Below are 15,554 nucleotides of genomic sequence, written 5' to 3'. Positions count from 1 at the left end.
TGTTTAAAAGTAATACGAATAACCACAATATTTGACTGAAGAACCTTAGAGATTCAGATGGACTTAGGAAGGGAAAATGAAACTTTCATGAAAAACAAAATTGTTGCATCATGAAATTATTATAAACAAACACATATGTAATATACAAATAAAAGTCTGTCCAACTAGAAATGTCATACAGTTTTTAAGAAACCCAGGCCCAGGTGCTCCTCAAGAAGAAGGCAGATGAGTGGCAATTAATACTGCATTTAATTTTTGAAATAATTACAGAAAGCAACTGTGAGTAGATAAATGGGTACTCTCACCCCAGTGGGAGGAAAAATGCTGGTGGTGCCTTGTACGGGAGACGGGACCAGTTGCCGGTAACGCAGAAGTCGCATATGTCCGAAAAAGACGCGAAGCAACGGAAACCCCGCCTTCCTGCACCCACCAGCTGGGCTCCGCTCTAGGGAGGAGGCAATGGCAAACCACTTCTGAAAACACCTTGCTGTGAAAACTGCAGGGACTGGTCCATGCAGTCGCTGCAGAATCGGTTACGATTGAGTGCGGATAAAAAAAAAAAGGTACTCTGGTAGAGGGTGACTATATATAGGCAGAAGAAGTAAAAAGCTTCCCATATTTGCTTAACATTATATATTAACATAAAAGGGAAACATTTCTACCATGGAGGATCCTCTTGCTCAAATCTCTTCAGCAGGGAATAGGTTCTCCCTTCTGTGATTTGCTCGTATAACAAGCACTACAAGTCATAAAAGAAAGGCACCAACTTTGGCTAACTCTTGGCCTATGTCCAACTTTTAATAGCTAGGAAGTATAGGGATGTCCAAACTAGCTACATTCTCCGGCTATCAAAGGCTTCGTATGGCTAGGAGAGAGAAATATGGAAGTGAGACGATCCTTTTAATTTTGGCATATAATCCAAGTGAGCTGAAGAAAACAAACCTATTTTTATTGGTGTCCCACCCAACCAAAAACAAATCCTTTGTTTTTTGGAGTGGGAAGAACAGGCAGGAGTTTGTTTGTTTTTTTTGCCACTGTAAAGTGACTATTTTGTGTGTATGTGCATTCCTTTGAGTCAGTCTTGACTCCTGGGGACTGCCTGGACTAGTCCCTGCAGTTTTATTGGTAAGATTTTCATTTTTTTAAATAGTAATTTTATTAAAGATTATAATTACAATAATAAAAAATAATACAAACTAAAAAAAAGAACATAGAAGAATAGAAAGAAAGAGTAGAAGGTGCAGACAAGAAAAAAAGGAAAAAATAGAAAGAGAAATAGAAAAGAAAGAAAAGTAAAAATATAGTAAAGAAAAAGAAAAGAAATATATAAAGAAGTGACTTTCCACCTCATCACAACAAGTATAAACAATTTTAGTAACTTATCACCTCCTCTTAAAATACAACAAATGATCTCTTCTTCCCATATCTATAAAGAAATCCATAAAGCATCATCATTTCAGTCCTGGTGTCAGCAACAGTCCATTAAGGGTTACCAGAAATAAAACACATCTATGATAACCTTGATCAAATAAACCAACTTTATATTCCTTCCTTTTACTTCTAACACTTAATCTTTAGCCCATTCAAATAAGATTACAGAGTTTTTAAAAAATTCTTTGTCTCTTCTGTCGAGAGTCTTCAAAACTTTAACAAACTTCTTTTGTAAATCCAGTATAGGAAAATTATCCAGGTCACTCTCTTGGTTTACTGTTTGTATATCCCTTTTAATTATTAAGTTGCATCTTTCCTCAGCACTGGGGCAAAAGAGAACATTCTTTACCACTCATGTAGGTAGAAAGCTAACTACTCTAATATTTTTGCTGCCTTCTTCTAGCATCTCCCAAATGGTAGGGGCTGCCTACCAATGTATTTTTTGCCTCTGGATTCCTGCAGAATCAGAGTATAGGCATATCTCTTATCTATATATTATTTAGCCTGAATTAACCATTAAGCAAAATAAGCACATGCTTAGGGCACCAAGGGAAGGGAGGTACCACAGAGTTTTCCCCCTTAGCTATCATGCCCCTAATTCTTTCACTGCCACATTCAACTTTAGTTATTTATTTATTTTTTTTTGGTAATTGGCCCCATCTGCTGTGTTTGATTTTAATCTGCATTGTTAAAAACAAATGTTTTCTTTGACTAAAGTTTAAAAGTTTGGTTGAAAGTGTCACCAGATATCACATTTGTTTCTCTCTCACAGTATGAGAGTTTTGTTTCCATTGAGGGGCACCTGTGTTTCTTTTTAAATTTTTTTTTTTTGTTGCATTGTTGTAAAACTTACATAAAGCATTATGTTACTCTGAAACGAGGGTATTTATACAGTGTTGATTAAAAATTATTAACACTCTAATGCTTAACTAGTTTAAGGCATTGAGAATACAATAAAATAAATATTATCAATCTTAATTATTGTTTAAAATGTCAGTGTTAATAAGCGTAAGAATATTTGGCTTTTTCATCTAGAATTGAATATAACAATAAAGAACCATTGCAGGTTGCATCAAAGTATGGTTTCAGTCTCTCTCATTTGTTGTACAAAAAGTTTTCAGTCTTAAGTTGATTACCTACAGCACACCACCTTTGCTAGGCTATGCTTAGGGCATCAGCTGGCCTTAATCCAGCCCTGATATTATTGTACATAATCAAAAATATCCATTGTGTTGTTGGCTTTTTTAAAAAAGTCCCTGCTTTAGTTTTCCTTATATGTTATCAGGGGACAACCACGCACTGTCAAAGTCAGATCCTAATCTCCCACTCATGTTTAAAGGATATAGCTTGCATTCAACATCTAAAATACAAGAGACCCTGTTCAGTCTAATGGTTAAGGCTCCAGGCTAGAAGCCAGGAGACTGTGAGTTCTATTCCCACCTTAGGCATGAAAGCCAGCTGGGTGACTTTGGGCCAGGTTTTCTCAGCCCAACTCACCTCACAGGATTGTCATTGTGGGGAAAATAGGAGAAGGAAGGAGTATTAGGTATGTTCGCCACCTTGAGTTATTTATAAAAATAATAAAGGCGGGATAAAAAATCTAAAAAAAAAGTATATTCAGTATTGATTAAGTAAAAAGGAGTCTTACTTACAGGAGGCCCAGGAGGTCCAGGTAAACCACTATCACCCTTCTGGCCACCAGGACCCTATGAAGGAATACAATAGTACAATTTTAAAAAACCTCGTACATTGAAAAAGGAATAGTCAGCCATATGGGGGGAAGGGGGGAACCAGTGTGAAGATACTTACTGTTGAACCTTTAGAGCCTTTCGGGCCTTGAGGACCCTACAGAAAAAGTAATACATAGTTACACAAAATATCAGATAATGATTCTGATATCAGGAATAAGGTAAGGTGGGTATAGCTACTTACAGGTAAACCAGGCGGGCCCGGAGGACCAAGCGGGCCAGCTGGTCCGGAAATTCCCTAGAAAAAGAGCATGCATAAAACTACTGCTGATTTTTAGCAATTTTTATTGCTGAAAACATTTTAAAGAACTGTCTTTTAACTGGCAAGGGAAAAAAAAATGCCTTTAACCCTTTTTTGTCCCAAAGAGAAGAACATGTCAGTGGAATTCTCATAAACAAGGTGTGATATTCCCACTCTCACCTTAGTTACAAGGTCCTGGAGGACAGCGAGTACCCTGTCTTACACATGAAATTATATCTCCAGCAGTCTGTGGCCTCCCTTGCATCTCCATGTGTCAATTAAATACAAAGATGTGGAAAAACTCCTCCCATGGTGCTTTTTCAGATGAGGAAGCAGCAGCAGTCAGGGAGACATCAAAGTAATGGGGAAATGTGTAACAGAAAATCTAATTCTAAACCTCATCACCTCACAATAACTTATATCAAAACACCTTGAAATGAATTTCATAAGCACCCTGAAATTTATATAGGAAAAACTAAAGTTCTTAGTTTTCTTCATAGGGGAAGAAAACTTGCCCGAAATTGAGGAACAGATTTTCAGTCCTGTATTTATATTTACATTGATATATAAAAGTGAAGAGATCTTACTCTGATTACTCCCATTTTACTACTGCTCAGTAAAGTTTAAAAGAAACGGAGACTGCTGAAGATACCAGCCTGAATGCCCAGACATTATTCATACAATATGCGGATTAAAACATGAATATTCTGAAGTAGTTATGATAAAGATAATATAGAGTGAAATTTAATTTTAATCCATAAATCTAATTCCAGTGTCAAGGGCCACATTAGTGTATAATGCTGAGAAGCTAATGGAATTATACTGACAGTAGGACAAATAACTGGAAAAATAAAGAAAAAGATTACATTTAGATTTGGAATGTAATGCTGATGAATAAGACAATAGTCTTAAGCAAATTCCGGTAGAATTAAAATCGGCTCTCAATTACTAGAACGTTTTCAGCCATGTATTGCTTACTGGAATAAAACTAAGACCAGCTGAAGTGGTATGGGATTTCTGGAATTATTAATGTTTTAATTTCACTGAAAGTACATTTCCAAACACTGTATACACTAGATTAGTCATCTCTCTCTATATTGATTTTGCATTTGGGAAATATGTTTTTTTCTCTTTGTTGGTGTTTTCTTCAGTTGGTTTTGTAACTTTTCGGTTTTTCTACAGCATTTTATAATAAACTTAATAAATGAACATTCACAAATACTTATTTAAAGTATCAATGACAACTGGAGAGACACAAGATACACATAGTTCTGGTTCCTGAAATTTTCTCCTGTCCTTCAGTCTCTCCTTTTGCTGCAATCACATCCCTAGTTCCTATAGCTACTTCTCTCTCTCTCTCTCCCCCTCCCTCCCTCCCTGGCTTAATACATATAGCATTGTTTTTCATCAAAGGCCACGGATTGGATGTGTGGAAATGCAGATTGGTAAAAATCCAGTCCATTTTACTGTTTGCTTTTTATTGATAGATCTCCCTCAGTTTTTAAATGCAAATTTCCATGATGTCATTCTTTGTACATGTTTCTAAAGAAAGCTTCATTTTTGTTTACAGGTAAGCTCTCTTTTTAAATCAAAATACCTCTTCTTTTTGCAGTTTTCAGAAACACACAAAGGTTTTCCAGATGAAGATGAGCTTGAGGGAGTGGGGCAAGATAAGTTCCCATTAATCACATGATATTTTAATGAGAACCTTGTAACTGTGAATAATGTTGACATACCCCTGAGCAAATGGCATTTTATCTGTGGACAGAGAAATAGTATTACAAGCCAGCACATGCTGCTTCAGAATCAGCATTGTATCATTGCCTTTTGCTTGAAGAAGTAGTCTATGCTCCTTGTTCACCTTCACTTTTCAGTTCCAGTATGCCAGCATTAGTAGTTTGAAAGACAAAAGGACTTTGTTGCTATGAAAAGTGGGAAGGATTTTAGGATTTTTAATGCATTTATTTATATTTGTTAACAATTCACATTTCCTTATGTAGTTTCCGCTCAAACTGCTTCTGCAATTTTATTACAATTTATATGCACAGAATCTCCGTAGGACATGTTTGCAATGCATTTTCTTTTCTGTTTGAGAAAGGGAAACTATGGCTTTTTAGGACTGGAGTGGGACAAGAACCTTGTGCCCTGGAAACATAACAAGGAAGCACTGATTGGCTGGAAGGTCTTGGTGCTCAGCCAGAGAGGGCCAGTGACCATGCTTACGGTATCTAAATATCCAAACAGATCTGCAAATGGTCAAAGCAGCCCAGGTTATTTTTGGCACATTTTAAATAGATTGAGAAGTGTTGGACACAGAAAAATAGATTATTTGAAATGGACCACACTCTTTCTTTGGATTCAATTTACAGAAAGAAGTAGGGAGTTTCATGCAGGTTTTGATTTGAGAAAAACACAGCACATTTGATGCTATCCATTATGATGCGCCTATGTTGTGGCAGAGTCTGTTCTGATGGATCTTGCAAGTCTGTTCCTTAAAAAGTTTCTTTTACTCCCTAGTTTGATCCAGAGGTTTTATTACTAAAACTCTTTTCACTGGTCATTCACATCTGTTGAAGTGTGCAAAGCCTCCTGTTGAAGGATGGAGAAGTAGTCCATTTTTCCAATTACAGTGGTACCTCGGGATATGAACTTAATGCGTTCCGTGACTCTGGGCGTATCCCGAGTTGGTCGTAACCCGACGCAAATTTCCCCATAGGGTTCAATGTAAATCCGGTTAATCCGTTCCACCCTCCGAATTTGGTCGCACCCCGAAGCAAATTTTCCCATAAGGTTCAATGTAATTACCGTTAATCCGTTCTGGTGTCCGTGGACCACGCATCAGGGGCGGGAGAACGGCCGGGCGTCACGCGGCGCGGTGGGAAAAAGGCCGGGCGTGGCATGGCAGGAGAAAGGCCAGGCACAGCGCGGCGGCAGAACGGCCAGGCGCAGCGTGGCGCGGCAACAGCCAGGCGCGGCACGGCGTGGCGGGAGAACGGCCGGGCGCGGCGCAGCAGGAAAACGGGCGCGGACCATGTGTCAGGGGCGGAAAAATGGCCGTGGACGTGTCAGGGAGGAAAAATGACCGTACCCCGAGGCGGAGTTCGCACATCGAGGTAAATTTTTCCTGCCGGAGCTGGTCGTAACTCAAAAAGTTCGTTAGTAGAGGCGTTCGTATCCTGAGGTACCACTGTACTTTTCTCCTCTTGACCCCCTCTTTAATTCCTGAAAATCTGCTCTGGAGGACTCAGACTCTCTGAAATAGGAGGGAACTCTTCCATTCATGCAAAGGTAAATCTGGAGCCAATCCAGAATTATCTGACAGTGGACATGACTATAAAATAGCCAATTTACTTATGCGAAAGGCTGTGCAACAAGATACTAATTTGGAGATAGCCTAAACAGTCATAGAATTAAAAGGTAAAGAAAAAACATTTCTCTGTATGCAGTTTTTACTAACTGAATCTCCTTTTGGTCCTGTGGTTCCCTGTGGACCAGGCAGACCCCTGTCACCCTTTTCTCCTTGTTCTCCTGGAGGTCCAATCAATCCAATCAATCCAGGATGTCCCTATGAGTAGATATAAAATATATGATTTGCAGTCAAATACTATAACTGAAAGAATAGTATCCAACTAAGTGATAATTACATTGTCAGACAATGGTAACTGTCTGACAATGTAAACAAACAATGTAAACAAACATAGACAATTAAAGATATATTTCCACGTACCTTTTCACCTTTGGAACCTGGATCTCCTTTCAGCCCAGGCAAACCAGGTGGACCCTACAGGTATCAAGAAAAATAACCTTAAATAGAGATGGCGGCAATTTCTGAATCAAGATCATCAAAGGTTCTACAAGTTTAGATGCAATCACATCTCACAGCATTCAGTGACTAATGTCATTCAGTGCACTACAAGGCAAAAGATGACCTTTAACAATATGCTCTTACAAGGAGTTTATCTGAGTAATTCATTGGGCTAACATTGGCTGTGGTTTTTACCCTGCCTTACATGACATTTATTGTTCTCTTTGTGGTATCGAGCAGGCTTAAGAAGGTCACTTTATTTCAGTCCAACCTGTTTTCCAATTGGCCTCAGACTGTAAAACTGCACAGAAGCACAATCTGGCTACAAGTGGATTTTATTAATTAGTGTATTAATTATATTATACTGATATCCACTTTTTCTCCGGGAGCTTAAAGTCACCAATGAGCTCCACGGTTACAGGGAAAACATCTATAAGAAGTTTATAACTAACAACTTTTGATTTAGTTTTTGGTCATTTCTCCAAGTCACCTTTTCTTTCATGTGAAGTCTTTTCAATTGTTAGTCTGAGAGCAGAGAGCTTCCTTATTATTAAAGCAACAGACAGCTATATCAATTGCAGCTATGATGTTTAGAGGGAAACATTGCATATGTTAGCTAGTGCAACGCTTTTTCTCTCTGTGACATAACCAAAGAAAAGAGTCACATATATATAACTCAATCCATTTCAAGCTCTGGCCATGCTTATTGCTGGAATACAGACCTTGCTCAGCTTCAAGCTGAGAGAATGAAGTTTTAGAAAAAGATTACCCACCCCCACGTTCGAGATGAAGAAAGGAAATGTGTTAAGATATTTCTTTTGCAGTAGTTACAAAGAAAATGCACATATTTATTTTAAAATAGCTAGGCCAATGTAATTGGAAGGGCAATTACAAGAGAAGGATGAAGATGCAAAACAGTATGTGAAAGCTATAAATAACAGGTGAAAACTATAGGCTAATTTTTCAAGTCATGCAGCACCAGTTATTTTCAAATGTACAGAAAGGATATTAACTATTTTATTTGTACTGAATAATACCAACCTATTGTGGGAAATGTTTCACAAAATAAAGTATCCACTTAAGAACTTATTGTTGTTGTTCAGTCGTTAAGTTGTGTCTGACTCTTCGTGACCCCACGAACCATATCCTGCCAGGCCTTCCTGTCCTTTAAGAACTTATATCAGGCTGCAACTGAATTAGTGCAACTAATTCTGAGATAAGTAAGCACAGGACTGCAACATAAATCTTACTTAATTCAAGTGATAAGCTTCACTTATGAGTAAGTAGGCATAGGAATATGTTATTAATTATTCATTGAACAGCTGGTTGCAGTGGTGAGAAGACTGCTGATGGTAGGGTAGGGAATAAAATATTTTAGGTTGTAATCCTTTGCACACACTTACATGTGAAGTCCAAAAGAACTTAATAGAAAATCATTTTGAGTAACTCTGATAAGGTACCTAGAAGAAGAAACGTAAAAGTTAATAGTTGGAATTATCTGTGCATTCCTAACTATTAACTTTTACATTTTTTCTTCTAGGTACCATTAGATGCAAAAGTTCCAGACATATGTATAGTTAATTATTTTAAAAAATGAAATGGTGAGATGAAGAATACAGTATTCACCTGCAATATGTTCAGTATTCCTGCTTTACCTAAGGTTTTGCATTCTGTTTATAAATGTAATCCACTGGATATAACCTGAGGTTATCAACTATAGCAGCATATGAACTTTAGGTAGGAATCAGTGTATAAATGGATGGATGTCTATTAGCACTACTTTTCTTATCCTTATCAAACAAGGTTTGCAAAGTTACTTCTGAAGACAGATATAGCTGGTACATTGATAATAACTCTGAATTGACATTTGGTTTAAAATCAGAGGTGTAAGAAGAACTAGGGACACATATGACTCCACAATAATATGGATGGATTTTTTGTGCCTGTTTTCTACTTGTGCTACTCAAGAACAAGTTGCAGATGTTCAGTCTTAAAAGATATTGACTAGAACTTTGATAACAAGCCATATACTAGATGCTAAAAAAGACATGAACACTGTTCTTTGTTATACATGCTCAGAGTTTTCCAGGTAGTTATGATGCAGTACGGTGATGTCATTCTGTCATATGTTGGTATATCTGGAGTAACTGGAGAGGCATAGCTTGACTTCAGTCTGACAGAACTTTTAAAGGTTTATATCTACAATTCCATGTCAAGCAAAAAGATGAAGTCTAGCAGAAAAACCACTTTAGCCTATATTTTAAGACAGTATCATAAACAAAGTACTTACCATGGGGCCTGGTGGGCCATCTTGACCAGGTGCTCCAGGTAAACCTTGTTCTCCCTGCAGGAAGACATAGATTCGGCTTAATTTGGAAGAGCATGCTATGGAAACCTGAACCAAGAAAGGAAAAATGTTATGGTTGATGCACTCACCACAGGGCCAGGAATACCCCTAAGTCCTTCTGGGCCAGGTTTTCCTGCAGGACCTTGAGGACCAACTGGGCCAGTTTTTCCCGGAGCACCCTCTGATCCAGGCTCACCCTATAACATAAATCAGTGTGAATATTTAAATATACTATGTATTATATGAATAGTTAAATATACTGTTTAATCATTTTATTTACAGATAAAGGAATAGTAAGTTGATAAGAGTTCTGCAACCAGTACAGCAACTAATCCTTTTTCATATAAAGCCTAAGGCAAAAGACAAGAAAAGTAAAGATCGTTCATAGCCTGCCTTAAACATTTTTTGTTTGTGTATATGGATCGAAAAAACAAAATTATGTATCTAAACCGTTTGCTACCAATCACAATTAACTTTTTTCTTGTATCAAGATCCTGGTGTTTCTACAGCTTTCCAGTTTTCAGACCATGCTCCTTCCTTCTGAAATTTCTAACTCAAGATTTGGACTGAAAATACTCCTTTATCAACTTAATATTCATTTATTTTTGACTAACAGGAATGCACAGAATTTAATGCAAAAGAGGAGTGGTAATTACAGTGAAGATACAACTGTTACATGTTACCATGTAGATAAACAGACTGTTAACAAGAGACAGCCTAGTAGAATAATGAGCCTCTTAGTTGATGGCTGCTAGGACTCAACAGCTCCTAGGATCTGATTTCACAATGGTGCTTTGGAGTGCATGAGAGAACATTATCTGCAGCTCCTTAAAGCAGCACCTTTTCTTAGGATTGTGTGGCTGCCGAGTGCAGTCACTACATGATTCTGAGAAAAGACATTATTGTTTTAAAAAATGCAGACTGGTGTTACATTCTGCTTCTGCATGCTCCAAAACACCTTTTTGGAATTGAATCAGAAGCACTTACAATCCTAATAGGTACTGCCTCATCCTGTCATCAAAGTCTCAACACCTCTGGACAAATCAGTCATCATCCTTTATTCTTGATTTATGATTCATTCGTTTGTTTGTCCAGTTTTGAGGCTGCCCAGCTCCACAAGACTCTGGGCAGCTCACAACATTAAAAGCAAGAAACAGTAAAACAATAAGAATAAAGATCATGTGAATCCAGAAGAAAAGAAAGTAAAGTAAAATTTTACAGGGGCTCAACACCACCCTACCCCAAGGCTTGGGGGAACAGCCAAGTTTTTCAATGACTTTTTGATTATCAATATGGATAAGAAGTCATATGGATGCATGCTCTTGGGGTGGGGAGAACAATGTGTTCTTCCTGTAGCTTAAAACATTTACCTTTGCTCCTTTTTCACCTTGTCTTCCTTCTGCACCAGCTGCTCCAGGAGGCCCCTGTCACAAAGGAAAGAAGGAGACAAATGAATAATAAGCATAATGAGATATTAGTTAGATGTAGACTTTATTCCCACTTCAGAGATATATCCCTTCAATAAAAGTCTCTCAGGGAATGTTCTTCTGGCGGAGCAGAAAATAACTTTCTGATCTTGATCCACTATAGCCCTTTGTCCTCTTTAAAAATCTCATCCAATGATTGAAGATCATCTAGAATAGGGGTGGAGAACATTTTTCAGCCAGAGGTCTCTCTCTTTTTTTTTTCCCTGAAAAGATCTTGGCTCTGATGACCACAGAGAGCATGACTAATGAGATCATGAATGGTAGGGCCACAGTTTTCAACAGTTCCTATCCCTGTTTTGTTCAGGATGGCATTAGGGTCTAAATTTTTGTTACTAAAAATCAACTCTTTTGGAGAGTTAAAGGATGAAATGAGTGCCTTAAGCTTCTGCAGCACCTGAGCACCCATTTTAACCCTTAAAATCAGTAACTGAAACTCGTAAAAATTGTAAGAAATGTTGGTGCCATCCACTGCACGGTTGTGTTGAAAGCTACAAAAGCGTGCTAGACAGCTATATAAGACTTGCTGACCATGAATTGCTTTAGAATATGAGAGGTGGGTGCTGTATGGACAATGAAAAACCATGAAAGATCTTCTCTCCTCTCTTTCAGCATGTGGATCCCTCTGCTGGGTTAATTATTTAGGCAGAAGCCTGTATAGGGATGCCATAAGAGCTATTAAATCTGGGCTGTAAAAATCTGCTTGATAGCAGCATAGAAATAGAACACACTACCTCTTTATTGCCATCTTGTGGTTATCTAGATTTTTGTAGCCCTGATCTGATAGTTCTAGTAGATGGTGAGTTGTAGAGGATGCGATCACCTGTGTGTGAAGTGGTGGTGAGAGTAGATAGGCAGAGAAGCCTCTAAAACTGGGATTGATCTTGTCTGTATTGCAACACAAAGACTAATTCTAGAAAAGCATATCTGGCTTTTGTGGGGGAAAATGGAAAAGGCAGTGCTGGGGTGTGTGTTAAAGATAGCCTTGTTGGATATATTTTCTGGGCAACTGATTGTTCTCCACACAAGTGATCAGAAAAGAACGGAAAAGTTGACCAAGTATCAGTAAAGTGTAAATAGTTCCCAGATTGAAACAGAAAATATCCATTAATCCACCTGAATGTAAAATTTGCACAAATGTCATCCCAGCAAAAAAGGGCATTTCTTCTTCACGCAAGGAAAACAATGATCTATTTTTGTCAATACACTGTCAGCAAGATGCTTCTGTTTCTGCTGAGTTTGATGAGATTTTAGAATCTTTAAAAAGCCTCTTCTGTAAGATGCATGCATGCATCTCTTTGATTAAACCGCCCAGCAGGCTAGAACAGTTCTAGCCTGCACTTCTTACTAAAGCTTTATTTCACTCTTTGCATGACACATGTATCTAGCAGAACTGACAAGTCTAACATTGTGTCAATATGAATATTGGTAATGAGACATTGCAGTGAAAGCACCCTTCATCTGGAGAATCTTCAAAGATTCCACTGAAGTCTTGGCCAATACCATGGAGCATATGATCTGATTTGCCCTTCTTAATGTTAAAATGTTCCTCACTGCAAAGATGAATTTAAACCCATTAGCTAATGTAAACATATTTCCATGTAGTTTGTTCCACGCACTGCACTGTTCATGTGGAACAGTTTATGGCACGCCATTGATGCACATGAATGGCTTGCTTTCAGTTTCCATACTGTTGCATTTCAGAGCTGCACTTATATGGAACTATAATAATTTTTATAAGCAAAGAAGGAAGAAATCATATACTTTGGCTTCTATGACAAGGCTAACAATCTCTGGATGAACCTTCTCTAGATATGTTAGGAATGCTAGTAGGAAGGAACCAGTGGAAATGATTGATGCATGTTCTTGTTTTATCTACACATGCCAACGGAGTTTCGCTATCTATAGTTACATGGTGGCCCTATAGTACAGCTGAAATATTTCGCATTTCATAGAACCTTTGTCAGCAACAGGAGGGAGAATTTTTCTTTTCCTTTTTACTCTCATATGTTGGAGAATTCCCAGCCCATATCAGGATCATTAAAATAACAGAAGGAAAAATGAAAAGATCAGCTGCATGATAATGATTAACTGTAATGAACTCTTCGTTCATGTGCATATATTACATGTAGGCTAGTGTAGGGGTGTGGAAAAAATGTATACAATGAGTTCGGGGAGAAAGAGTAAATGGAACAAACTCATGTTGTTCATGCAACTCATGTCAGACATTAATAATATAACATGAGAACTAAAAGTAGAAGCCTGTAACATGTTAAAAAGGGACTCTTGGATTCTGTTCAGATGAGAAATTTGAAATGGTCACAGTCTGTGTTGCAGATTGAACAGTAACATGCAATAATGATACATAGATAATCCAGCTACCCTAAATATTTGTGTTCCGATTTGCATTTTACACTGAGGAAAGGCTGCTGCATCCTTGCCAATAAAATAATTCCTCCCACCTACTCCAAACACATTTCCATCTTGGAACTTCAATTTCATAATGGATAGTCAGTATAATTTAGGCTAAGTTTAATAAACTTTTTTAAAAAATCCACTGTCATTTGTAAGATCATTCCATACAAAGGTAGATTAATAAAAGTAAAGAACACCAAAAAAGAAAAGAAAAGAAAAAAGAAAAAGGAACAACATATACCACATATGTATAAACAGACTGTCCACTCACAAAACACTATGTTTTCAGTTGTACTTGTGATGACAAACCTAAGTTTATTGTGTATTATATAAAAAGAGCCTGGATTACAAGAGCATTAATATGTTATTTTACTACATGAGACACACTTGAACAAGCTTTTAAATGGTCAGAGCCAATGCTCTTGGGATAAGAGAAACAATACAAAACTTTATAATAATTATAAATATACTTCTTGCATAATCTAGGAATGCAGCTGCAACATCAATTAGCAGAGCTTAGGAACACTGTGATCGCTAAATTATAAATACAATGAATCATGATTGCCAAAACAAAGGGGAGGGGGTATATTCATTATCAAACAGTAGCAATTCTGCACTGAATGCAAAGTTGGTAAATGAACAGCTCTTGTTAACCCTCACCATTTGCCAGCATTGCACAGATGGCACTTCTGCAAAAGAAAGATGGCTAATTGTTATTTATCTTTCTTTGCTATGCTTAGATTTTGTGGTGTTGGGGAAAATTTTAACTAGCACAAAATATCTCAGCAACAAGAACATGGAATCTATCTATCTATCTATCTATCTATCTATCTATCTATCTATCTATCTATCTATCTATCTATCTATCTATCTATCTATCTTTTTATATATATAATTTTTTAATTAAAAGTTTTACAAGTCACGTAAAAACGAACACTTTATCCATCCATCCATCCATCCATCCATCCATCCATCCATCCCACCCAAGTCCCCAAACTATGATCATGCTGCACTGAAACTCAATGAGTAAATCTGGATTAGGCACTCTTTCTCAGTTTACCCTATCTCACAGGATACTTATAAGGATAGCTTGTGAAGAACCACTGTTGCTGGAAGAAGGGTGAGAGAAAAATATAAAAGTGAACTGCACAACTAATCATTAAGATGACTTGTGCATAAAAACTATATCCACTAGAGCCAGACTGGGAATTCTTTTGTTGAGTGGGTGGGCAAAGATGGATGTCACAAATGTGGGTAGGGGCAGATTTCCTAGTTTTTTCCTGTTTAGGGTGAAGGGGCTTTGTTTTTAAAACTACGTTAGAATTTACACTATAGTTGTATAGTTTCCAGCTCAAAATGGAAGGAAATTGTACCACTTATTTTTGGCCACTGAGATCAGAAGAGACACCCAAAAGGGAACTTAAGGATTGCTTGTGGTCTTGAGGCAGTTTCACCGACTACACTGATCCCTTTCTAATCTTGTATTGTCACTCTACCCTGATCATGTTTATTGCTACTTGCACCAGAAGATTTTTTCAATTATTTTGATACGTTATCATACAAATCCAGTTACATCCAACAAAGCCCATAGGAAGCTATTTACAGTGCAAAGGGTTGCTCACATATGTGGATTTCCTTTGGGGATTAAAACATTTGTATCATATATTTATGATGTTATTTAGCACACTGATATGAAACCATTTATCAAACACACATCATACAAAAGTTGATAAAGTGGATGGAGGCAACTTTTTCATGAGGCCCTCTGTATGTTAATATTATAAAGTAGTTTATCTCCATCTCATTCCTCTGCTTGAAGGTTCCCCTTGAAATGCTATTCAAATGCTATTCAGAGTCATCTGTCAGCTGACTGAAAATATGCTTGTTTAATGTTTAAAAGAAAAAAAGTGCCATTCATTATTTATAAAGCACATAAACATGATATGGCTATTTGTAAAGCTGAGAACACCCAGCAACTGTTTGCCATAATGTTAGGTTTTCTCTGTTATATACTCAAAAAGAATAACAGAGCTGTTCCTCAATTTACAAGTGCCAGAGACATCCAGCTGAGGTAGCAATATAT

General features: G+C 37.5%; 1 protein-coding gene across 1 annotated transcript in view; it reads right to left on the bottom strand.

The window, feature by feature from the left end:
- The window catches only part of COL11A1 (collagen type XI alpha 1 chain), a 246,369-nt gene that overhangs the window by 15,198 nt on the left and 215,617 nt on the right, over positions 1-15,554 (bottom strand). The window contains exons 55-62 of the mRNA XM_088153779.1: positions 10,943-10,996; positions 9,662-9,769; positions 9,516-9,569; positions 7,148-7,201; positions 6,878-6,985; positions 3,364-3,417; positions 3,241-3,276; positions 3,084-3,137 (exon numbers count right to left, since the gene is read on the bottom strand). Of these exons, the coding sequence (XP_088009905.1) occupies positions 3,084-3,137; positions 3,241-3,276; positions 3,364-3,417; positions 6,878-6,985; positions 7,148-7,201; positions 9,516-9,569; positions 9,662-9,769; positions 10,943-10,996 (522 nt within the window). The remainder of the gene's footprint in view (positions 1-3,083; positions 3,138-3,240; positions 3,277-3,363; positions 3,418-6,877; positions 6,986-7,147; positions 7,202-9,515; positions 9,570-9,661; positions 9,770-10,942; positions 10,997-15,554) is intronic.

Source organism: Python bivittatus, unplaced genomic scaffold (assembly GCF_059951505.1).
Source record: "Python bivittatus isolate LINGU-HERP-01145 unplaced genomic scaffold, Pbiv_v1 ctg000700_np1212, whole genome shotgun sequence".
Taxonomy (NCBI): domain Eukaryota; kingdom Metazoa; phylum Chordata; class Lepidosauria; order Squamata; family Pythonidae; genus Python; species Python bivittatus.
This window is presented reverse-complemented; position numbering and strand designations above follow the sequence as displayed.